At 38.7% G+C, this 22780-nt stretch overlaps 3 protein-coding genes across 5 annotated transcripts; 2 read left to right on the top strand and 1 right to left on the bottom strand.

Moving 5' to 3' along the window:
• Positions 1-955: 955 nt before the first annotated feature.
• LOC117782431 lies at positions 956-11166 on the top strand. 2 transcript variants are annotated; one of them, XM_034619526.1, is made up of 5 exons: positions 956-1051; positions 8576-8776; positions 8845-8971; positions 9025-10548; positions 10630-11166. In XM_034619526.1, the coding sequence occupies exons 2-5, from the start codon at positions 8612-8614 to the stop codon at positions 10767-10769; spliced, it is 1956 nt and encodes a 651-aa protein (XP_034475417.1). In that variant the 5' UTR covers positions 956-1051; positions 8576-8611; the 3' UTR covers positions 10770-11166. The 2 variants fall into 2 exon arrangements, with proteins under 2 accessions (XP_034475417.1, XP_034475416.1); XM_034619525.1 differs by having other exon boundaries at positions 956-1364.
• A 376-nt stretch (positions 11167-11542) lies between these two features.
• On the top strand, positions 11543-17369 carry LOC117782457. 2 transcript variants are annotated; one of them, XM_034619527.1, is made up of 5 exons: positions 11543-11717; positions 15201-15381; positions 15456-15726; positions 15782-17029; positions 17090-17369. In XM_034619527.1, exons 2-5 carry the CDS (start codon positions 15211-15213, stop codon positions 17215-17217), a joined length of 1818 nt encoding a protein of 605 aa, XP_034475418.1. In that variant the 5' UTR covers positions 11543-11717; positions 15201-15210; the 3' UTR covers positions 17218-17369. The 2 variants fall into 2 exon arrangements, with proteins under 2 accessions (XP_034475418.1, XP_034475419.1); XM_034619528.1 differs by lacking the exon at positions 11543-11717 and adding an exon at positions 11786-11803.
• Positions 17370-18148: 779 nt separating this feature from the next.
• Positions 18149-22569, bottom strand: LOC117787288 (ataxin-2 homolog). The gene is made up of 5 exons (XM_034625781.1): positions 22192-22569; positions 21935-22086; positions 19809-21631; positions 18449-18585; positions 18149-18292 (listed from the first exon to the last, which is right to left on the bottom strand). The coding sequence occupies exons 1-5, from the start codon at positions 22567-22569 to the stop codon at positions 18206-18208; spliced, it is 2577 nt and encodes an 858-aa protein (XP_034481672.1). The 3' UTR covers positions 18149-18205.
• Positions 22570-22780: the final 211 nt, after the last annotated feature.

The raw sequence follows: 22780 nt of genomic DNA, 5'->3' as shown, positions 1-22780 counted from the left end.
TTACTCTTTCTACAGAGCAAATTGCAATGCGAGAGCAATAAAAATGAGAGGGAGAGAGCGTGCGAAGTGGTCAAGTGCATGGTCTGATCTTCAGGCAGTGTGTGCTCCTGTCTACGAAGCCCGGTTTGTCAGTCGCCAACCCACGCATTCGGTTAACAGTTAATATTTTGCAGTCACTGCCATTCGTTTTGCTCTCTTTGCTCTGTTCAGCGTTGTGATGGTGATGCGCGTCTATGCATGTGTGTGTGTGTGTGTAGGTGTGTGTGCCTGCGTATAGAAAATATAAAACACGACGCTTAGAACACCCTGTACGCAATTTAACTTATTGAGCTCAGTGAACTTGAATTCAATATTTGCAAATTTACTTACATTACAAATGCGTCATTAATTATGCATAAATTATAATTAGTTTAAGTTTTATTATAAAAATTGCAATAACAATCATTATTTTTGAACAAAAAATAAAACTCAAGGAATAATCATTAAACAAATATCGTAATTTAGCGAAGAATATTGGTGGAAGCTCTCGCTCTTTCAAAGTTACTATAAGTGAATAAATTGTAAAAAAAAGAAAAAAATTCATTATTTACACTCACTGATATTATGACATATAAACAATGAAATAAAGTAAATAAAAAGAATTTTTTTAATTCAAAAATTTTGTATAAAGATAATATTTCGACTAAATAAATATGGATAGTCTTGCTTTTTTTTTTTAAATAGAATTTACTATCTTTTGTGTTTCAATAGGTTACCCTTTTATTCGAACAAGTGTTATTTTTTTTAAACATTTTGAAAGCAATATGTTAAAACGGAGAAAAATTGGATTTACTATTTTTAGTGAAAAAAGAAACAAAGAAGGCATACATCGATCTCACGCACACAGCCATCATGCCCGTCAGACAGCCGCACTTAAGAGTGTAGGGTATAGAGCTATAAAGCAGACAGCACTGCCTTGTGGCAAACAAGTCGAGTGCTGGACGCGTAGCAGTTAACAACGACAACGACAACGACAACGGCCAGCAGCGGAACCAGTGCAGGCTCTTTACACGTAATTACAGTTGTGTTAGCGTTAACATTAACAAGTAACATTATAACGAGATTAACAGTGCATAAGTCGTAAAGTTGTTAGCACTCGGCTGATATTTGTATTATTTTCTTGTCTATAAAAAGTTCAAACAGTGAATCAAAACAAAAAATTAAATAGCAAAATATTATCGTGACATTTTTTTCTAAGTTTATGTGTGCGTCTATGTGAATGTGTTTATCAGTGAACGATTTTTATTAAAAAAGTCAAAGTCCCAGAAAAAAAAACGTTAATTTTAACAAGTTGAATTGAAGAACCTACAACAAAACTCTTGAGTGTGAGTATTAACATTGCAGCAGCAACAATTTGTCGCGTAGGTTGAACAACAACAGCAAAAGCAACATCAACAACAAGCAAGAGCAGCCTCAACAAGTGTTTCATAAAAGCAAAACAAAAACAAAATACCTGTAGCCATGTCTGGGGCATGCGCCCTAAACATTGGCCTTAACGGGGGTTCCCGCGGGCCCTGACAAAATTGAGTTTGTAAAAGGTTTGCCAAGCAGCGTAAAAAGTGTTCGCCAAATCGAATTACCAATCTTGTTTTTTTTTTTTTTGTTATTTTTGTTTTTGTGCATCCTTTCTTTACTCAATAATCTGTGACTTCAATTTTTTCGTGTTAAGTTGGTTGACATCGGTTGGTTGACATGTACAGTTATAATCAAATTAACCAGCCAACATTACCTATATTACGAATTTACATACTTAAGAAAGCCTTCAAGTTGAATATCTGCATATGGAAAAAATTCGTTATAGTATTATTCGCATATTATTTTTAAGTTTATAATGCTTTATTTTCATTTATCTCACTTGGCAATTTGTATTTCAAGTGTTGTTAAAACAAATGGTGCTAATTTTAAGTGACTTACGTTGTTTGTTAATAGGTTTGCTAAAGCTTTTGCATTGGTATTTGATAAGAAAACTGCAAGCACAACCTTTAATCAGACATTTTTTGCTAACCATTAACAGAGCTTTAAGCTTAAAGCTTTTAACTGCTGTTTTTGCTTGATTCGTATTTGAAAAATTGAGAAATTTTCTGCTGCAGTTTGTAGATGCTTTCAGACATTTGCATGCTTGTCAATTTTAACATAATGAGACCAATTAAACTAAATATGTATGCTCACAGTATACGCATACATATACATACGTGTACATATAAAGATATATACAAACATAATTCGAATTCCTTTTCTATTAAAGGTCAGAAATTGTTTCCATGCCATTTAATACGTTTTTTACATATTAGCAAAAATATTTCCATTTAATTTATACCCCATGATAATAATTTGAGCATAAATGGGTATATTAAATAAGTGTATCTTGTATACATCTTGCTCAGAAGTAAAAAATAATCAAAGCTACGAATACGGTAGCTTGCTCTTGAAATCTTATTTAGTTATTCAGTGTTTTTCCTATGTAAAGTAGCAGCATATACCCTATGCCAGGAGAAATATCAACTCTGTGTTTCTCTTTGATTTTGTGATTTCTGATAATCAATAGTAACACATCTGTACTATCAATACAAACGTAATAAATAAACTTTATTATGTCACACAGTCTAGGTGTGGTACACTCAGAAAAACATACTTAAGTAAATTTAGATTGCAATTGTGCAAATGAGTGAATTATAAAGCGGAAAACTATGTTAGTAATTTGCACAGAGCTGCTAAACATTTTTTCGCAGTGCAGACAATTCTTCCTACGAAACGAACAAACGTGAAATGCAAATGCGGATTATAAATGATTCCACTGATATATACATTTGACTTTCCATCGATAAAAGTTAAATACTATAAGCGGGCACTATTATCTCATTGGTTATTGCATAGATTGAAATCGAATTTAAATGGCATTCGAGTCGATAAGATTCTGCTGCAAATACATTTGATGTTTTTCAACAAAACATGTACAATAAATAATGAGCTCTAATAGTCAGTCTGATGGATAGATGGGATAGATTGTTTTGGAATAGGAGTATTCCTTTTATTTGTTTGACAAATGGGGACACTCATATTGTTTGACAGCACACCCAAGTGGAATTAGCATTGGGTAAGGGGGCCAACTTTTGGGATAGATGCCTCAAGTGGCTTTGGCTGCAATTCGGATTGAATTTCAGTCGCATTCTCTTCTTCATAGAAACACTTAACGCACACACTTTACCGGAGTCAAATTGAAGTACGTGAGTTTATTTGGGAAGGCATAGCGAGAAGAAATACAAAAAAAAATATATACGGAAAAGTGTCTAGAAAATGAAATGACTTGAAATGCGCATTAAATGCATAAATAAGCAACTCGCCACTGACATCGGGGCCTAAAACCCAAACCTTAACCCAAAACCAAAGCAAACTATAAGCTACGGTATGGCATGGAACGGGGACAATGGCGTGACACATGTGAGAATGCGCCTGGTGTTGGGATTATTTTGTGGCTGAACTGTTTGAGGACTGAGGCAACCTTTGTACGCAGCTGTACTGCAACTGCACAATCTGAGCACGCAGGCCAATAACAATAATCGAAATGCAGCTAAATATAGCAACAACATATTACATCGACAGCAACAACAAACGACTACACACCTCCCATAATCAATGACATGAAATGTGAAATGTAAAATGTAAAATGTAAAATGCGCTTCACTGACACCCAAGCTGATGGAATAGCTAATCCGTAATCCAAAAGAACCAGACAGCTAGGAGCCCTATGAACTATCATAGTCCAAGAATAGAAAATTGTCTTTCGAAACGACTGCTGGGAATTTTAAGGCTAGTTGTTCAAATCCAATATCTTAAGTTCTCAACTCTACAAATTAAAAAAAAAGTCGATTAACTTTCTGTTTTCTTCCAGAAAATCACTGCTGAGCAAAACTGACTTTAAAAAAAGTAATATAAAGAAAATAGGGAAAAATTCAATAAAAAATGCTTAATAAGGATTAGATTTAATAGAAACAAAACACAAAATAAAATTTATGATTTATTTATTTTGCTTTAATATAATAAACTTTGAAACCTCCCGATAAACGATAAAAAAAAGGCTGTTTTGGCAGCAGTGCAGAAAATGTTTTTTACTCTCATTTCAGTTCTCTTAAACAGTTAAATCTCTTAACAATCAATGACTGCAATAACAATACGTTATAAACTTTAAGATCAGCTGATCTTAGCTATAACGTAGCCAAAGGGTTCAACTAATTCTCTATTGTATTACATAAGCTCCTTTTAATTGGAACAGATTAAGTCGTTTCAATTTACTAAACGAATACAGCAAAGATCACTGTATATCAGCTGATTGTAATTAAATACATATTATTGAATTGCGTAATCTTCGATTAATCCACTACCATGGTAATTAAATCATTGTCAGATCTACTTCAAAAAATGAAAAATAAAAAATCATTTAAGTGTTATATTATAATAGACTTTAGTTAAACACTGTTAGATCACTGATCAATTAATTAACTCATTAGTTTATTCGTTTACCACCTCAAAGATATCACGTTCTAGATTTTTTAGCTAATAAAATGTACACATATTTTATTAATGGTAGAATTCCCACGTATGTATCTCGATAAAGCGATTCGAAAACCCATTAGAGCACAATCAATAATGAACTGTAAATGTGTGCGTAACTCAACGGCTTTAATCAACATTCATTGACACAATTTAATTGTACGACATGCGAAGTGAACAAAATTAAATGAAGAGCGCAATTGACGATCCTATTCTACTACACTGCGCCAAATAACATTAAACATAAATTGGTAGCTCTATAGTAAAAGAATCCGCATATACAAATAAATTTATTGAACGTTAAGACAACAAATAGAAGCCTATGATAATTGTGCGATTTCGTTTCGCATTTTTTTTAGTGTATAGCCATATACATGCGAGTATAATTGAAAAATTGAGCCGTTCGATTAATCTCAATTAAATGGCGAACAAGCTGCCAATTGGCTTGCGAAATAGTCGTAAATAAAAAAAAAAATAAAGGGAACACAAAACGAAGCCTGAACTTCCGCTTGAACCGTGTCGATAAATATAGCACGTCAGACACAAGATACAAATGTCGATTCAAATACAGAGATAGTAAATGTATCTGTAGACACGCTCTCTCACATCTTAGCTACACCTGTTCTCTGTGTCTTCTCCAAAGTGTACAAATATGTGAACTTGAGACACAAGTGTTTCACTATTTGTCTTCTGACTCGTCGTCACCTCAGACTGATAACACTGTAATGTAGACCCAGAGAGTGAGAGAGAGAGAGAGAAGATGTAGACGAACAAAAACCCAATCAATAGCGCCGACACCGCCCGCAATTTTTATGCCTTTGTGTCTATGTTTTATCTATGAAAAAGACAACGGGTCAGACTAATTACCTACTGGACAAAGTTTGATAAGCTTCATGAGATACTTGTTATTATTATTACGGTACCTAAGGTATTTTATATTCTCAAGTGTTTGAACTGCAGCTCTGATTTTGTTTTTATCAACTTATCGTAGCGATCATCGATATAACACATTATTTGTTTTAGTGCCACTTGTTTTCTTTGTTTTCTATAAAAAGTTTAATTTAAAAGAAATGTAACATATTGAAAACAATATATATCATATTCGGATTATGAACTTTTAAATTTGTTAAATTTTATACTTTACCTTAGCCTAGAATTATAGTCAGAAGTTATTCCTTACATTATTTTTGGCGTACTAATTTTTCGTTTGTGGGAGTTCTTTTTTTTTATAAGCAGTGTAGAAATTATCAATAAATTTTAAGTATTATCGATTATCATATAATTTCTTAAGCCGTCTAGTTTCCATAATAGATATTTGTATTTTCTCGAATAGATATTTAATAGTAAATCACTCGACTTGGCGCCTCTTTTTATAAAAATATATTATCAGCCAATTAAAAATTATTATCAGCTCTAGCTGAGGATTGATCATTGTAAAACTCCAAACATTTAGACAAACTAAGAAGTCCACGGATAATAGAAGAATTCAATATCGAAAAAGAACCCGTTAAAAATAGAAATTATAAATACAAACAGCAAATGAATATCAACAACATTGACAACCTCATCATTAGATTATGAAATTAATACTCGCTGAGTATTTGCTTAAAACATGAATACTATGAATACTTTTGTTTAATCGTTTCTCGTATTGCGTATATTTTTGAAATTCATTAATGAATTCTCTCGTTGTCTTCGTACTATGCATTGCCAGTCGATTTATCGCTAGCCTACAGGTTTTAGATCTCCCCAAGCAACTTAGTTTAAAACTATAGGATGATGATAATGTTAACGATGACAATGCTTTTTCTGAATGCCTGAGTGTGTGTGAGTGTTTTGTTAATATTACTTTGTATATTATTGTCCAGTCGGCATGATTTGCAAAATAGAAAAACGAAATACGAACGATCGAAACGACGACAAATCACAGCAATTTTGCAAACCGGTAACGATAATTTCGTTTTGTTTTTTTTTTTTTTGTTTGTTTGTTGTTCGGCTTTTTAGTAACTGTATGTACAACTTGTACAGTAAAAGTATTAATGCATATATAAACATATGTTTGTGCGTATAAATGTTGCTTGAGGATCGCTTGAGTTGGCTTATTCAGTTCAACTCGTTGGATAGCTAAGCGAAAGTTTTGTCATATGCCCACAGTCGACACGCACTTGATCGATGGTTTGAGTGTGTGAGGCTGTTAAGTGCTTCTTTGCTCTTTTTACCTCCTTTTTCTTGGTCTGCAGTCTGCAGTCTGCAGTCTACGGACTACTCTCCTGCCTCTGACAGTGTCTGTTGAGATCTTTGACAGCGGGCGTCAATTTATGGCACGCTTCGATGGAGTTCAATGGCTAACAACACTGACAATAACGAACACAACGATCACGTTCACTATCTCAATCTGAATGAAGACATCCAAGTGCCGGTCTCAGTCTTCAGTCTTGAGTTTCCAGACTCCAGTCTTCAGTGCCAAGTGCCACCATTCAGACACCGGCTGCACCAGTTGAGGACCAAGTCAATGAGTTTGTCTCCGAATTATCGCTGCATAAATAGAAGCCCTGGGATGTCAAGCAATGAGGGCGACTGCATCTCCCCATTAATATTACAGTCTCTTCATTATTTTTATTTTTACAACTACAGCATTTTTTTCTCTCCTTCTTTTTTTTTATTATTTTATGAAGGACCAAAAGACGACGGCAATCGATTCCCCCTTGTCTGTCGCTGCGGTTGATTCTGGTTTCCATGGCGAGTCTTTGACGCCGCTGTTGTTGTGATTCAATTTGATACCCATGAAGCCTGTTCCATAGCATTGCAGTGATCTCATTGAACCGGGCACACCCGCTAAGTGATTTCCTCAGCTGTCACCATCTTGCTGCCTTGATCTTAGAACAGCACAAAGTCTTCTCCTGGCCACTCTAGGCAATGCTTTGCATACTTAATCGCTAGATAGATCGCACCCATATGAGGGGGAAAAAAAATATGAAAATCAAATCTACAAAACTACACCTATAATGGGCCCGCCCCTAATAATGGGACAGGCATTGCGATAGCCTTGTCATGCCGCCAATTGTAATACCAATACCAATTTGCAATTAGAGCATTATCTGGTATTTGGCAATAATGACAAGGTGTGCCATGACTTGCTAGAAGGATCCAAACATGTAACAATATTAATAGCACAATTGCCTTTGAAATAGCGACAATTTAGAACTGAATCAGTTTCTTAAATAGGCCACTCCACGATTGCCTGCAATCTATTCGCATAGACAGAGGGTCGAGAATGACGTCAATTAAAATCAACTCAGGAATTTGTTTGTGGTTTGACAGTAATATTTAATAGTAGGGTGTGAAATTTATTCGAGTTATACTTCAAACTCGCAACGTTTCTAAATATTTTATATTTTCAAAGATTATATTTTCTATTTTTGTTGTTTTCTAAGATTATCTCTATCTCTGCTGTAAATATCTTTTACACGCTTTATTCCTTCTTTACCTCAGCTTGACTTCCAAATTGCTGTATATCGCGAGTCCTTGTCTTTCTCTTCATCTTTTCTTCTCTCCATTTAAATTTCTTTTCCGTTTCATATTTGGCTTTAATATTTTTACCTAAACTATAACATCTTTTCATCATTTTTGGTGTTCTTTCTTCAGATCTTTTTTTTTCTTATCCTTCCGCTGCATTTCCATATTTATCAGTATCTCAGCTGCAGATCGTCAATCCCAGTACTAGGCATTATCTACTCGTATCTTCGTCGAATATTCAACTCGAAATATTGCCTTACAACTCCCCCAAAAATATATTTTAGATAGTATGGCTTATTATTATGATAGAGAACTTGCCAGCAGAGATCTTTATTCTTGAAATTTTGTTGCACGCTTGTTGTTTGCTTATCTTAATGGACTTACTAGGAGGATTTCTAATTAAAAATCCATTACAATAAAAAATGACAAACTCATTACTCAACGAAATTTCTTCTTTTTTTTCCGCCTGCAGTCAACTGTGACGCCGTCCATTATCAAGAACACCAACATGGAGAAGTCAACGTTAACGCAGAAGAATTACGCCAGTGTGTACAATGAGACGACGAAGCCAAAGAAACCGAAACGTCGCGACAAGAGCGATTTGGGTCCCGATTTTGTGGCGCCCGATGGCGGCTGGGGATGGGTAATATGTCTGGCTGCGGGCTTTAATAATGTGAGTATGATATTTTGTCAACTGGCTAAGTTTAGCGGCACTAACTAAGTGTAATATTCCATTCGCAGTTCTTCATGTTTCCCGCACTACAGCAGTACGGTCTGATCTATAAAGAACGAATGACTTTACTCGGTTTTAATCCCAAGGACACGACAATTATTGTGAATGTGGTGATGACGCTGTCCTCCCTTGTCGGTAAGTTGAAAAAATATGCCAATGAGATTGCAATATTAATTACCCATTTGCAGGTATTTTTAATGGCGCCATGTTCCGGAGATTCACCTTCCGCCAGGTGGCTATAGCCGGCACAACTCTTGGTTTCCTAGGAATATTGGGCTCCGCTTTCTGTACCACCGTCTGGCAGTACATCATCTGTCTGTCCCTGATCTATGGAGTGGGTCTTGGCCTGGCCATGGCCGCCGTATCATTGGCAGTCAACACTTACTTCAAGCAGAGCCGACGACGTGCCACGGGATTCTCTTGGACTATTACAGGACTGGGTCCCATCATTTTTCCGTTTGTGTCGAACTTTTTGGTGGACTATTATGGCGCCCAGGGCACCATTTTAATATATTCTGGCATCGCACTGAATGCCGTACTCTGTGCCCTAACGCTCCAACCCGTGATGCGACATGTGCGCAAGCCGGAGAAGCCAGATGTCGATGGAGTCGATGAAAAGGAGAAGCCCGAAATGCTCGAGGCCAATGGGAATTTGTTGTTGCCGGGAAATGATCCATGGTGCGATTATGAGTGCAAGTACTGTCAGTATCAGAAGCGCACCAAACGTGGCCTCTTCTCCTCGCAGTATCTCTTTAACGACGACGATCCAGAGCATCCGGGATACGAGATCACAGATCCGGGCACACCGATGCTAGCTCGAGCCAACGATGGTTGGTTTGGCTCCAAGTTATCCCTCGCCTCTGAGCGAAGACAGGTGCTGCTTCGTCAGGTGTCTGTGACAGCTTCCGCATCCGCCACGAAGGGCAGTCGCGACAATCTGGACAAACTGGAGGAGGCTAGCGAGCCGGATCCGCACCAGCATCAGCATGACTCATCCGCTGCCCTTTACAAGCCCAACTACTTCAATCGCGAACGAGAAGATCTGGGTCGTTATGCCAGCAAGACGAGCGTCTACTCGAAACCAGGTGGAGAGGAGCTGCTGCGTTGCACCTGCGCCGAGGACAAGGCTCTATTGCAGAGGTCCGCCGAGGCATTGAGGCTGGATAAGCTGGCACTGCAGGTAGCCGAAGAGGCCGAGGAGGAGGCTAAACGTAAGATGACTTTCCGCCAGAAGATCACCAAATTTTTTGACCTCGATCTGTTGCGAAATCTGACCTTTGTGAATCTTGTCATCGGCATGAGCATCATGATGTTTGGCGAGATGAACTTTTCGGTGCTGACACCGTTCATCCTCAACAGCTTTGGTTATAGTCCTCAACAGTGCTCCGTGGTCATGGCCCTGTTGGCCTGCATGGACATCTCTGTGCGATTCCTGGCCCCCATCTGTCTCGAGAAGGTCAAACTGGACAACCGGGTGCTGTTCGCCTTTGGGATTATCTGCATTGCCGTTGGTCGCGTCATCGTCACAATGACGACATCCTATAATGTTGTTGTGGCCGTCTTTCTACTCATTGGATTTGGCAAAGGTTTCCGTACCATATTCTCACCCTTGATAATACCATCATATGTTCCCCTGCGCCGTCTGCCCGCCGCCTCTGGACTTCAGCTGATCTTTAATACGTTCTTCTCCTCAATCATGGGCCCGCTTCTAGGTAAATATCAATGGAATGTTCCATATACCAATTATTAATTATTATTATGTAAAATGATTCTAACATCGTCCCATTCTGCAGGCATCATCACTAACTCTTTCGGATACAGCGCTACAATCCACAGCATTAATTTATTGACAGCTATCGCCCTGATCATGTGGATTGTGGAGTCGATGATTCGACGGATCCTTGGAAAGCCGTATAATCCACCAGAGGAGTAGTCAGCATACCTATTTCGACGATCCTCCAGTCTTAAATTAGCCTAGACATCCAAGTGACATACGTCTACGAGTTCAATACACTTTCTGTACAATATATATTCTTAAGACACTCGTAAGACTCAACTTTAAGATATAACTGTGAGCTTACTATAATTACGAACTTAGTATATATATATTTATTTTTTAGTATTCATCATATATATAGCTTAGGATGTACAGTTTTTTTTTTTTGTTTTTTGTAACATTTGTTAATTATAATTATTTGTAACTATACATTGTAAACTGCATTCACATTCAATGAATGTGTATGCTACTGAACTGAACTATTGTTGTAGACTTTTACTGTAGTCGTTTGGTGATTATTTCATCATATTAAATATCAAACTCTTGATACCTATATTTTATATTTTATTTATTACAAAAGTCAAACTTTGAATGAACGAAAATTATGAATTCTAAAATGTTTGAGAAATTAGACTGTATTTAGTAAGCCCAAATACAATTTAATTGCCTTTTCAAACAGGCAAATAGGCTCGAGTTTAAATATTTAACCTATGCAGTTGGACAGCAATGTAATTGATTAAAGCTAACAGCAAGCGACTCTGTTAATTAACAGAGTCCTAACAGCGATATTAATTGATACCTGCAATAGACGACACTTGTCGGTCTCTCAATTGCTTTGCCGTTATGTTGATTCGTCAACAGCATCGATATTGACATCGACGTCAGCGTCGACGTCGACGTCGCCAGAGGCGTTGACAATCGGCCATTGGGCAGCGGCCATCGGTTTTTAGTTTGTTTGAGCAGCTAAAAGCGTCAAGTCGCCAACAAATTGCGAATAGAACCAATTTGAATTCGCAGCGGAAAACAGTATTGGAATCGGTATTGGAATTGAAATCGAAATCGGAAAACATTTTATATTTTCGTCGGATCGTTTGTAAATGAGAAGTGAGTGACCCCACCCCCCTCAGTGCCACTCAGTGCGTTACGACCTTGAACTTAATTAGGTGACACTGAAAGTGCAACCCAAAAATGTAATTTGCAAAAGTTAAGTGTGTGGCATCTGTGAGTGTGTGTGTGTGTGTGCTTGAATGCAGAAATAAAGTAAAAATAAACTTGTGTAAAGGCGAAAAGGAAAAGCCAAAGGCGACTTTTTATTAGCCATGAAAGAAGAGATCAGGTGCCAAGTTTCGCATGTGCCAAGAACAAGAACGAGGCAAACCAATTTAAGATCCATATATCATTGATACACACATACATGAATACGTAGACTTCCTGTGCATAAATATATCTGGGCAACGGTTAACGGTTAACGATTACATGGCGCCCGGTTTGGTTAATTGTTAGTACTAGAAATACACGCTCTTATCACGAATGAGACTCGTGCGGTCGTCATACGGCATTCTCTATGAGATCAGCAGCTCACCTGGCACTATCAGAGCGTCATTTATTACACATTAAACGAAAAGACAGATGTCTATAAATACGTCAGTGACAGTGAAACCTAGTAATATAGAACAATTCCTTACACCAGAGATATAACCGTTACCGGTACCGGAACCGTTAACCGGTATTAACCGATTGAAATTGGAAACCTTCATTGAAAACGAAATCGCAAAAACAAAACATCTTTTTTTTATACCTAAACCAAATACTCGAATTTATTCAATTATTCGATTTATATATAACGGTTAAAATTGGTTCAATCAAGCATTTAACTTAAATATGCCGTTATTTGATTTTTATTTTTAATTTGAATGTTTTTATTTGAAATTAAAAAATTACATAAACATATTTTGAACATTTTTATACATAGTTTTTTTAACCGAAATATTACCGTTATTTTGAAACAAAAACAAACATTAAACTGAAAAACGTTACAAAGTCGATATTCATTTCGGTAAAATATATTGATGTAAAATAATTTTAATCTGTATTCTGAAAAATTATATTTGTTAAAAACAAAACAACCTTTGTGCATTCGAAATTCGAAACCGTGTTGAAAAATCCAAAATCGTTGGCTATGATTTTTGAATATCTTAGATGAAGATTATAATTTTTTTAAAATTAGACTTAGCGAGAGCTTGCTGTTCTGTTCAAGATCTCTGGAATTGCCAAAAGGACGCTAGTACAGTTGTTATCAATCTTATCAATTTCTGATCAATTGCTTACACACACACATACTGTTTGTTATCTCACTATCTGTAACAATTGTTTGCCTCCAAGTCAAGTGTGTGTATGGGATAGAGCAATATGGTTAACGTATTGGGTTTTATGCAGGTTAACTTCATAGCTATCAGATAATGATAAGCTTAATAAATAGGTTCAAGTATTGATTTCATTCAAATAGAAAATATTAAATAGATAATTTATCAATACTCCTTATTATCTATACTACTTATCAGTACTACAATCTATCAAGATTAAAAACGACGATTAATAGTTTAGACCATATTCTGTATGGAATCGTGATACACATTCTTTCTATACTCTAGATCATATTCACTCTAAAATCATATTTCTTTTATGAAATAGATCGCATTTAGTAGAGCTTTGGACAAGCAAATCATTGATCACATCTGATCACTATAGACACAATGACATTGTTTTTGTGATCAGCAGAGACAGCTTATATAAATACAGTTAGAGCCACGCCCACATTAGCCGAGCATGGCTACACATATCAATACCAAGTCTACCGCTTATGTATTAACCTTGTGCATGTGTCTTCAGCATATATTCTATATACATATACATATTCATATACATATATAATAATAATAGTATGCATATATAGACTCGTACAGCAGCTGCATTTGAAATGATTCACACACGAAAATCGCAAACAATTTGCGCGCTAAGTTTGTGGACCGGAGTCTGGACATGTCATAGTCATATGACGATGCTGATAAGCTGCGATCAAAGATTTGAGCTGCGGTTACCAAACGCTCCAGCCATGAACCCGGCTCTTCAAATTGCGCAAAAACAACACCAATATGAACATAATATTCGAGTACTTTAACCATCGCTTCCTTCTGCCAGTTACATACGTGTATATTCATTGGCTACCCTTTGGCAACACCACAGTGTAGAATAGAACTGGCAGTTGGCAATGATGCGGAACTCAATTATTAGTTAAAACGACGTCAGTCTCTGATTGATTTACATCCCCCATTGGCAATTGCTAGTGCAGCAGTTAAACGATCACTTTTCACATACTATATACATATGTATGTATACTAGAGTGCATCGATTTGTATGGGCCAAAAAAACTTGACAAATGGTAACCCAAGGTCGTAATCTACGGTCAATTCTAAGATGTTTCACCAAAAAACCATAGTTCTCAAATCAATTTCTAGTTCCCGCTTTTTGAGTTGAAAAACGTGTTTTTTTTTTTTTTTAGCAAGAATTATTACCATATTCCTAATATTTTAAGTCCGACCCTAACAAGATTGTTATAAAACTCGTGTTAAAGAATAATTTTCGTCCTTGCAAGGACTAACAACGCAAAATTCTTCAACTCAAAAAACGGAATTAATTTTAGAACTAAGTTTCTCGGTAAAAACATCTTAGCATCTTAGCATTACGAATATGGGGTACCATTTTTTTTTTTGAAAAAATAGATGCACCCTAATGTATACACTTAATGTGTAATATCTTAACGAATAAAATTTTGATAGATATGTGACATACATTAAATACCGCAACATTTTGCTACGTACAGCATATTGAAAACTCTTATAATACGTGTGTTTCTTTTCCTCATAACTCGCGAAAATGTGACACAAAAACTCTATTTCACCAGTAGCATTTCACATAAGTACTTCAGAAAAAAGTTTAAGGGTACGCCCAAAAGTCCTTAATGAGGGCTTTTTAACATATCTGTAGCTTCCTTGGCTTGGAAACTGCGAGTTTTAGCGTTTTCCCACTAAAATGGCTGTGTTTTCAAAAAGTCGTAAAACAAAAATATCTAAATATACGATAAGGAATAAATACTGATAACAAAATCTAAGCTTTTCAACGCCTTAATAGAAACAAAACAAAAAAAAACAAACAGATTTTTCATATCATTTTGGGAAACAAAATAAAAAATTTCAAAATTGATTATATTTTGAACCAGTTGTCGGATTGGGATGATCTAAGTATAATTCGACGCGTTTTTTTTTTAAATTAATAAATTTAACCAAAACCAGGTAATGTACAAAAAGTTTTAGTACGTATTTTTGTTAGTTAATACTATACCTATTTGATCGTTATATAGCTCGATCTGATTGGAGAGTCGTAGCAAACTTTCCATTCTTCCTGTATATATTGTCGCATTTCAAACCCTTCGTGAGGCTTTCGTCACTAGCGTGGAATGTCGTTCACAGTGATACACCATGTTAATAATTATAGCTTTTGATTTTATAGCTCATTTTAAAATCTTTATAGATCCATCGCAATGGTGCCGGATGAGAAGAAGGTCTATGAGGATACCACACAGCCATTGCCCAAGCGAGCACGCACAGGGGGATACTATAATCGTAAGGATAAAAGCGATTTGGGCGTTGACTTTGTGGCACCCGATGGCGGCTGGGCGTGGCTCGTGTGCGTAGCTGCTGGCGTTTCCAATGTAGGTGAATGTCAACCACAAGAATAGCAAGCGAGATCTGCCTTCCTAATGGAGTTATCATGCTTCATTTGCAGCTATCACTGTATCCTTGTCTGCAACAATTTGGTTTCATGTTCCGGGAGCGTTTAATTGATCTGGGCATGTCGAGCTCACAAGTGACAGCTATTATCAATACAAATCCGGCGGTGTCCGCCTGTACGGGTCTGCTCAATGGTCCCATGTTCCGGCGATTCACCTTTCGCCAGGTGGCCATGGTTGGCTCCTTACTCTGCTTCAGCGGAATTGTACTGACCGCTTTCTGTGAGACATTTGCTGGCTACATATTCGCCTATGCGATACTCTACGGTATTTGAAGTAGCAGCCACTTTATGCCAGGATTTAATATGATCTTTGTTTGCAGGATTTGGCATGGGTATCAGCGTGTCGGCCTCGTCATTGGCCATCAATACATACTTCCAGCAGAAGCGCAGACGTGCCGCTGGCTTCTCGTGGACCATCACAGGATTGGGTCCCATCTTTTTGCCCTTTCTGGTGACCTTTATGCTAAGCGTCTACGATGTGCAGGGCACGGTTCTTCTCTTTGCCGCGATTTCCCTGCATGCCTTTGTGAGTGCACTCATCTATCAGCCGGTGCGCTATCACACGGGAGCAGCGAGCACGGCAAATGCATCTCTGATGCTGGAGCAGCAGCCAGAGTTGTTGTGCTCTCACTGTGCGCTTCAGCGCAATCGTGAACCGGGTGGCATTTTCTCCAGCCAGTATCTGTACCAAGATGATGATGCTCAACGACCTGGTTACGAGATCATTGAGCCGGGCACGCCCATGTTGTCGAGGGCCAATGATGGCTGGTATGGCTCCAAGCTATCTTTAAGCTCTGGACGCCTTCGTTTTCGTACAATCTCCAGTTCCAAGGATCTGGAGCACACGCAGCGCTTACATTCACCAATTAGTGAGGATCACCAGTCGGAAGAAGAAGATTTCCTCCGACCCAACAACTTTCGACGAGAACGCGAGGAATCCCACCTGGAGTCGAAGCTCTGTTGCACCTGCGCCGAGCAGCGAGCACTTTATGCTCGCATCCATGCTGAGCAACCAGGCCAAGAACCGGAGCCAAACAACAATAACGAAGCGGAAAAATCGAATCCAGACAAGATGAGCTTCATTCAGAAGGTGGTCACCTTCTTCGATCTGGATCTGTTGCGGGACATTACATTTGTGAATCTTGTTGCCGGCTTGACGGTGATCAACTTTGGAGAGCTGAATTTCTCCATTTTGACACCGTTTATACTCACGGACTTTGGGTTCAACACCTCACAGATTACCGTGGCAATGTCCTTGATGGCCGGCATGGACATCACAATGCGATTCCTTGTGCCGTTTTTCACTGAAAAGATACCCTGGGATAATCGTGTCTTCTTTCTAATTGGTGTCGTGGGCATAGCAATCGGACGCAGCGTCGTTGCCAGCACGAGATCCTATGGCGTTATCCTAAGCTGTTTTGTGTGGATTGGTCTCTGCAAGGGAGTACGCACAATCTTCTGGCCACTTATTATACCAGGCTATGTGCCATTGAATCGTCTGCCAGGCGCCTCAGGTCTCCAGTTACTTATCTCGGGCCTGTTTACGCTCTTATGCGGCCCGTTTGTTGGTGCGTATTTAGTGATCACATTATTAACATTATTATAATTTTCTATTCTGATTCTTACAGGTCTTGTAAGAGATCGCTTTAACTATTCGGTGACGTTGCATTGTCTTGACGCGTTGTCCTTTATTGCAGCTGCCTCTTGGGCTTTGGAGGCACTGTTACGACGTCGCAGACGAAAGATGGTCAGCTGATTGAGTGCTTCTTAGAATTCGAGCTTGTTTTTTTTTTAATAGACTTAAGTTGTACATTACAAAATCTTTATAATCAATACAAACACATAAATAACTATACAATGTACAAATAGCCATAAAGTACAAGTACATAAGGCACGTTCCACATGTAACTTTTTTTTTTTTTAATTGTTTATCAGGGCTGTTCAAGAAATACAGACCAATGGAAAACCAACCAAAAACTCATATGCAAATGGGTCATTCAAAAATCTATAGCATACTTTGCAGCGACTCTTTGAATGCGACTGCTAAGAAATTGTAGCATACTTTTGTGCATGCACTTTTACTTATTTCTAAACTGCAATGCAATTATTTGCTGCATACTTTCAGGCTCAAATATTAAAAGAAAATTCAAACATTTCAAGTACAAATTTTAATTTATTAGTAAGTATGTATATATATATTTGAAAAAATTGTAATTTTCTCGATTTATGCGCACTTAAAAATTACATTAAATACATAAAAGTGACTTTGATTGGTATTGTTGTTCTTAACATTGCATTTCCATAATTTGTTTTATTTGCTTAAATAGTTATAACACACACACACACAACTGACGCCCACGCGTGTGGCTAAAGAGGCGTGGCCAAACTAGACTTGCTATAGATTTTCATATGCATATTATATCAAATATATGATATAAATTTAATATTATAGCTCTAGCAAAATAGGCGTCACATTTCACACAAAAAAATACAAAACAAAAAAAAAACAAATTACCAAACATATATAACTAAATGTAAGTGTAAAGCTACCAAATGCAAGAATACTCTAAAATTGGTTTAGGCTTACAATATAAACTCGACACAGGATTACACATTGAATCATTCGTTCGATCCCATTGGCCTGGGGAAATATATTACAATAGATGTTGCATGTTGCGTGTTGCTTGGGGCAGGCTTGTAGGCTCATCCTCTCTGGTCTGTTGAGATTCCTTTATCTGGAAAGTCTATCTAGGCGAGGGCGATATCGTTGACTTTGCTGTTGGCCGCTGCAGCGCAGCTGCTGTTGGCGCCGACGTCACAATTGTGATTACCTGCATGTGAGTGTGTGTGTGTGTGAGCGGATACGGATGTGGTTTATGTTTTGATGTTTTGCGTATAATGAGATTTTTGTGTACGTGTTTGTGTTTGAGACAAAACAAGAGTTAGAATTACATATCAAAGCGAACTGCTGGAGCATTGCGATTTACTTTGGAATTGCCATCAATGATCTCCACGGGCTCGGCTGGCACATATGCTGAGAGACCCATAAGTCCAAATATATCCGGCGTATAGTTGCGCTGTTGCTCCGTTGCGGGCGTGGGCGTGGCAGCCATCAGTTCACCAGCTGTGAATATATTTTTGAAAATTATTCATTAATGTTAACCGTAATAAGTGAGTGATGATAATGATTTTTTTTAAATAAAAAAAAACACCAACTTATAACTGTCGTAAATAAAATGGATTTACACCAAAATCTTTATAATATTACAATCTCTGCATTTCCGCCATGATTTTTAAATTTCTGATTTTTTACATTTTTTTCAATGATAATCATTAGTTGTGAGTAACTAAATAAAACTTAAATAATCATTTTTTTTGATAAAAAAGAAAATCAAAAATAATCATTATTTTTGATCAAAGAAAATAAAATTAAAAAATAATCATTGTTATTGATCCAAAAACTTAAAAATCAAAAATGATCATTAATATTGATAAAAAAAAAAATAAAAATCAATAATGATCAAAATTGTTTTTATTTTATTCGCTCAAAATGAAACTTAACAGTAATTTACGGATTCTGTGTTCGACTTTTCACCAATATTATTGCATATCCTTATAAAGGAATCACAAAGCTAACTCCCAGTACTATTTTTGGGTTTTATTTTGAGCGAAAAAAATAAAAATCATTTTTGACCATCATTTTTTATTTATTTATTTTTTTTTTTGATAAATTATTTTATTTTTATTATTATTTTCTATTTTTATTTGTTTTGATCAAAAATAATGATTATTTTTTATTTTTATATGTTTTGACCAAAAATAATGATTATTTTGATTATTATTATTTTTTTTTTTTTTATCAAAAATAATGATTATAGTGTAAGTTTTATTAAATTACTCAAAACTAATGATTATTCTTGATGAAAAACATAAAAAATTGAAATATTAAAATGATTATTTTTGATTTATATATTTTTTTTTTTTGATAAAAAATAATGAATATTTTTTATTTTTATTTGTTTTGATCCAAAATAATGATAATTTTAAATTTTTTTTTTTTTTTTGCTTAAAAATAATGATTTTACTGTAAGTTTTATTAAATTACTCAAAACTAATGATTATTCTCGATGAAAAACATAAAAAATTGAAATATTGAAATGATTATTTTTGATTTTTTTTTGTTTTTGATCAAAAATAATGATTATAGTGTAAGTTTTATTAAATTACTTAAAATTTTATATGTTATTCTTGATGAAAATCATAAAATATTGAAATATAATCATTACCAAGTAATTTTTATAATATAACTTATAATGATTACGGTACCAGACTCAAGTTAAAGATTACCTGCTGCTGTTCGCGGAGTGGGTCTCACACGTGGAAATCTGGGCGCTGGCGTTTGATAAACCGGAGATTGCGCCGATGCGGAGGCGGACAACTCGCTATGCTGCGGCTGATGGCGAGGTTGAGGGGTGACCACATATACCTTCTCATTCGTTTGCGGCAGTATGGCCACCTTAGCCTGTTTCCACAGCTCCATTGGCGCCGGCGTGGTCCTCACATAGAGTGGAGTTATCATCTCTTTTGTGGTCCTTGCCGTCGGCGGAGTCGGCGTTGTGGTTGTGGGCATGGTTGTGGTCGTGGTGATGGGAATAGGAGTTGTGCCGCGAGTGGAATAGCTCTGGCGATGTTGCGTCTCATAGTAATCGAGCAATCGATTGTCATCGATGGGCGGAAAACGCTTCAGCTGCAGTTGCTCCAAATTGTTAATGGATGTGGACAAGTCTCCGACATTGGCATGATTGGAGGTGGCACTGCCGCCCAGTTCAAAGCCACCACGTGTGATCTTGGACTGCCGCATGGATGAGGAAGTTGCCGTCGGCGTCGCTGGCGTCGTTGTGGTCAAGTACTCCGTGGGAATGTGCTTGGAACGGCCGCGTATGGTTGGCGTGCTGGGACGATGCGACAGCGAGTTGTACTCCTGCTCCGTCCAACCGTCAATGTTGTGCTGCAGCTTCGAGATGTCCACGCCAATGGTGGACGGACGTCGCTTCGTCTCCCGCTCCCGTTTCAGCAGCTCGCGCAGATTGGTGGCCAGAATCTTGGTCAGATATTTGGTGGTGCGTCGTGCGTTTGGCGGTGGTGCCGCTGTCGCCGTGCTCACCAGCTTGGACTCCTGCTGCTCATGCAGCTCCACATCATTGTCCTGCACCTGGGCAGGTCTCACCCGCCAGCCAGGTGTCCATTTGGATGGCTCAAAGGGGCGTGGCTTCTGCTTGGTCGTATATGGAATGATCACCTGCTGCGGTCCTGGCGGCGACATGCCCGCGTATTGTCCACTGGCATCGATGGCGCCATACGTCGAGGTCGGCGTGGGCGGATGCGTGGGTTGACCAAGTCGAAAGCTAAGCTCGGCGGGATCGCGTGTAAATGGACGTGGTGGCGGTGCCACTCCATCCTGCACATGATTAATAGGCGAATCCAACAGACGTTTCGGCGTGTCTCGTTGTCTGCCATCTCGCACCACAGACACCAAATGATTGTTTAACTCCACAGCAGCCGGCGGCGTCGGTTGCTCCGTCGTATAGAGAAACTGCTCGTACTGTGGCGTCACCGTGCTCGTCTCCGCCAGCTCCTGATACTGCTCCGCATAGTACAGATTCTGTTGCTCCTGCTCCTGCTCCTGCTCCTGCTCCTGTTCGTGCTCCTGCTCCTGCTCATGCTGCAACTGCTGTTGGGACGAAGCTGCCGGATAATTGTCCGCCGGTGGTGTCAATGTTGTCTGCGGCTCAAAGTGTCCCAGTTCCGTGAGCAGCTGTGAGGCAGGCAAATGTTGATGCACTGCACCACTGCTCAAATCCTCCAGTTGATAGCGTACTGTGCTAATGTCCAGCGGTTGCAGTTGCTCCTGCTGCTCCTTGTGATTTGAGGGCAAAGGCGTTATTGAAATGACTGGGCTATGCTCTCCCAGATCTATGGAATGCGACTGCACAAACGTTGCCGGATACTCCACGGAGGTCACAAAGTCTGTCACCTGATGACTCTGCACAATCTCAAAGTCGCTGCTTGTTTGCTGCGCCGGCTGCGTTGAAGTTGGTGCTGTTGTTGGCAGAAAAGGCACAGGACGCAGCTCCGAGTGGGCGCCCACATTCTCAAGGGGCAGCTGCTGTTGGAGGTGGTGCAATTGCTGCTGTTGCTGTGAGTGTTGCTGCTGTTGTTGTGTGTGTTGCTGCTGCTGTTGCTGTGAGTGTTGCTGTTGCAATTGCAGTGAGTGTTGCTGCTGTTGTTGTGAGTGTTGCTGCTGTTGTTGTGTGTGTTGCTGCTGTGTGTGTTGCTGTTGCTGCTGTTGTGGCTGTTGCTGTTGTTGCTGTGTGTGTTGCTGTTGTTGCTGTTGCTGCTGCTGTTTGTGTTGCTGTTGTTGCTGTGTGTGTTGCTGCTGTGTGTGTTGCTGCTGCTGCTGTGTGTGTTGCTGCAGCAGTGGACGAAATTGCTGTGCATTATAGATCGGTGGCAAGGCCACTTGACTCAATGCCGGCACAGGCACAGAGATGGGCAAAAAGACGCTCTGTGACGGCGCATGGAACTGCACAGCACGCTGACGATGCTGAGATGCCTGCGCCAAAGGTTGCTGCCAGCTGGCAATCAGCTGTTGCTGCGGAAGCTGCTGCTGCAGCGGAAATTGCTGCTGCTGTTGCTGCTGCTGCGGCAGATGCTGCAAATGCTGCTGTTGTATGTGCAGCGATTGCTGCGGCTGCCCCATCATGGGTACCCAGGGATACTTGTTGCATAGACCGCAAGGCTTTCCAGCTGCATCAAAGTTCTGCGCCGGCTTAGGATAAGCATAGCTCAGTGAACTGGCGCTTAGCTGCTGATCGCGTGTAGCTGTTGCAGCAGCGCCCAAGCCAAACCAGCGTGCAACGCGTGTCATGAAGCCACCTTCCTGTGCCGGCTCCGAGTAGCCCGCATGCGTCAGCCGCTGTGGCACAGGCAGAGCAGCCAAAGCTGAAGTTGAAGCTGAAGCTGACGCTAAAGCTGAAGCTGTTGGCGCTGGTGGTGGAATCAAATGATCAGCTGGCTGCGGTGGCGGTGATAGCGATGCTGTCGTCATCAGCAGCGTGGAAAAGGCAAGTAACAAAGTTGCCAACTGGCTGTGAGTTGCCTGAAACGAGATCAGAAGACAGTGAGAGTGGAGTGCACTGAGAGAAAAACTATGCCAAGTACAATTGAATGGTAATTAAAAAGACTTGAGTTGAAGTCTAACTAAAGTATAAGAAAATACATTTTAGCAACAGCTTATTTGTATTTTATATTTATTAATT

The sequence above is a fragment of the Drosophila innubila genome, chromosome X, assembly GCF_004354385.1.
Source record: "Drosophila innubila isolate TH190305 chromosome X, UK_Dinn_1.0, whole genome shotgun sequence".
NCBI classification, from domain to species: Eukaryota; Metazoa; Arthropoda; class Insecta; order Diptera; family Drosophilidae; genus Drosophila; species Drosophila innubila.
This window is presented reverse-complemented; position numbering and strand designations above follow the sequence as displayed.

What these genes read in the sequence shown, in the direction of transcription:
- LOC117787288 (XM_034625781.1), bottom strand. Translation starts at nt 22,569, where the DNA reads ATGACGACAGCATCGCTATCACCGCCACCGCAGCCAGCTGATCATTTG. An exon ending in CGCAGCAATCGCTGCACATA is followed by an intron (nt 22,087 to 22,191) that starts CAACAGCAGCAT and finishes AGCTGGCAGCAA; the next exon opens with CCTTTGGCGCAGGCATCTCA. An exon ending in CAGCAATTTCGTCCACTGCT is followed by an intron (nt 21,632 to 21,934) that starts GCAGCAACACAC and finishes GCACCACCTCCA; the next exon opens with ACAGCAGCTGCCCCTTGAGA.
- LOC117782457 (XM_034619527.1), top strand. Translation starts at nt 15,211, where the DNA reads ATGGTGCCGGATGAGAAGAAGGTCTATGAGGATACCACACAGCCATTG. An exon ending in CGCCTATGCGATACTCTACG is followed by an intron (nt 15,727 to 15,781) that starts GTATTTGAAGTA and finishes CTTTGTTTGCAG; the next exon opens with GATTTGGCATGGGTATCAGC. An exon ending in CTTATGCGGCCCGTTTGTTG is followed by an intron (nt 17,030 to 17,089) that starts GTGCGTATTTAG and finishes TGATTCTTACAG; the next exon opens with GTCTTGTAAGAGATCGCTTT.
- LOC117782431 (XM_034619526.1), top strand. Translation starts at nt 8,612, where the DNA reads ATGGAGAAGTCAACGTTAACGCAGAAGAATTACGCCAGTGTGTACAAT. An exon ending in GACGCTGTCCTCCCTTGTCG is followed by an intron (nt 8,972 to 9,024) that starts GTAAGTTGAAAA and finishes ACCCATTTGCAG; the next exon opens with GTATTTTTAATGGCGCCATG. An exon ending in AATCATGGGCCCGCTTCTAG is followed by an intron (nt 10,549 to 10,629) that starts GTAAATATCAAT and finishes CCCATTCTGCAG; the next exon opens with GCATCATCACTAACTCTTTC.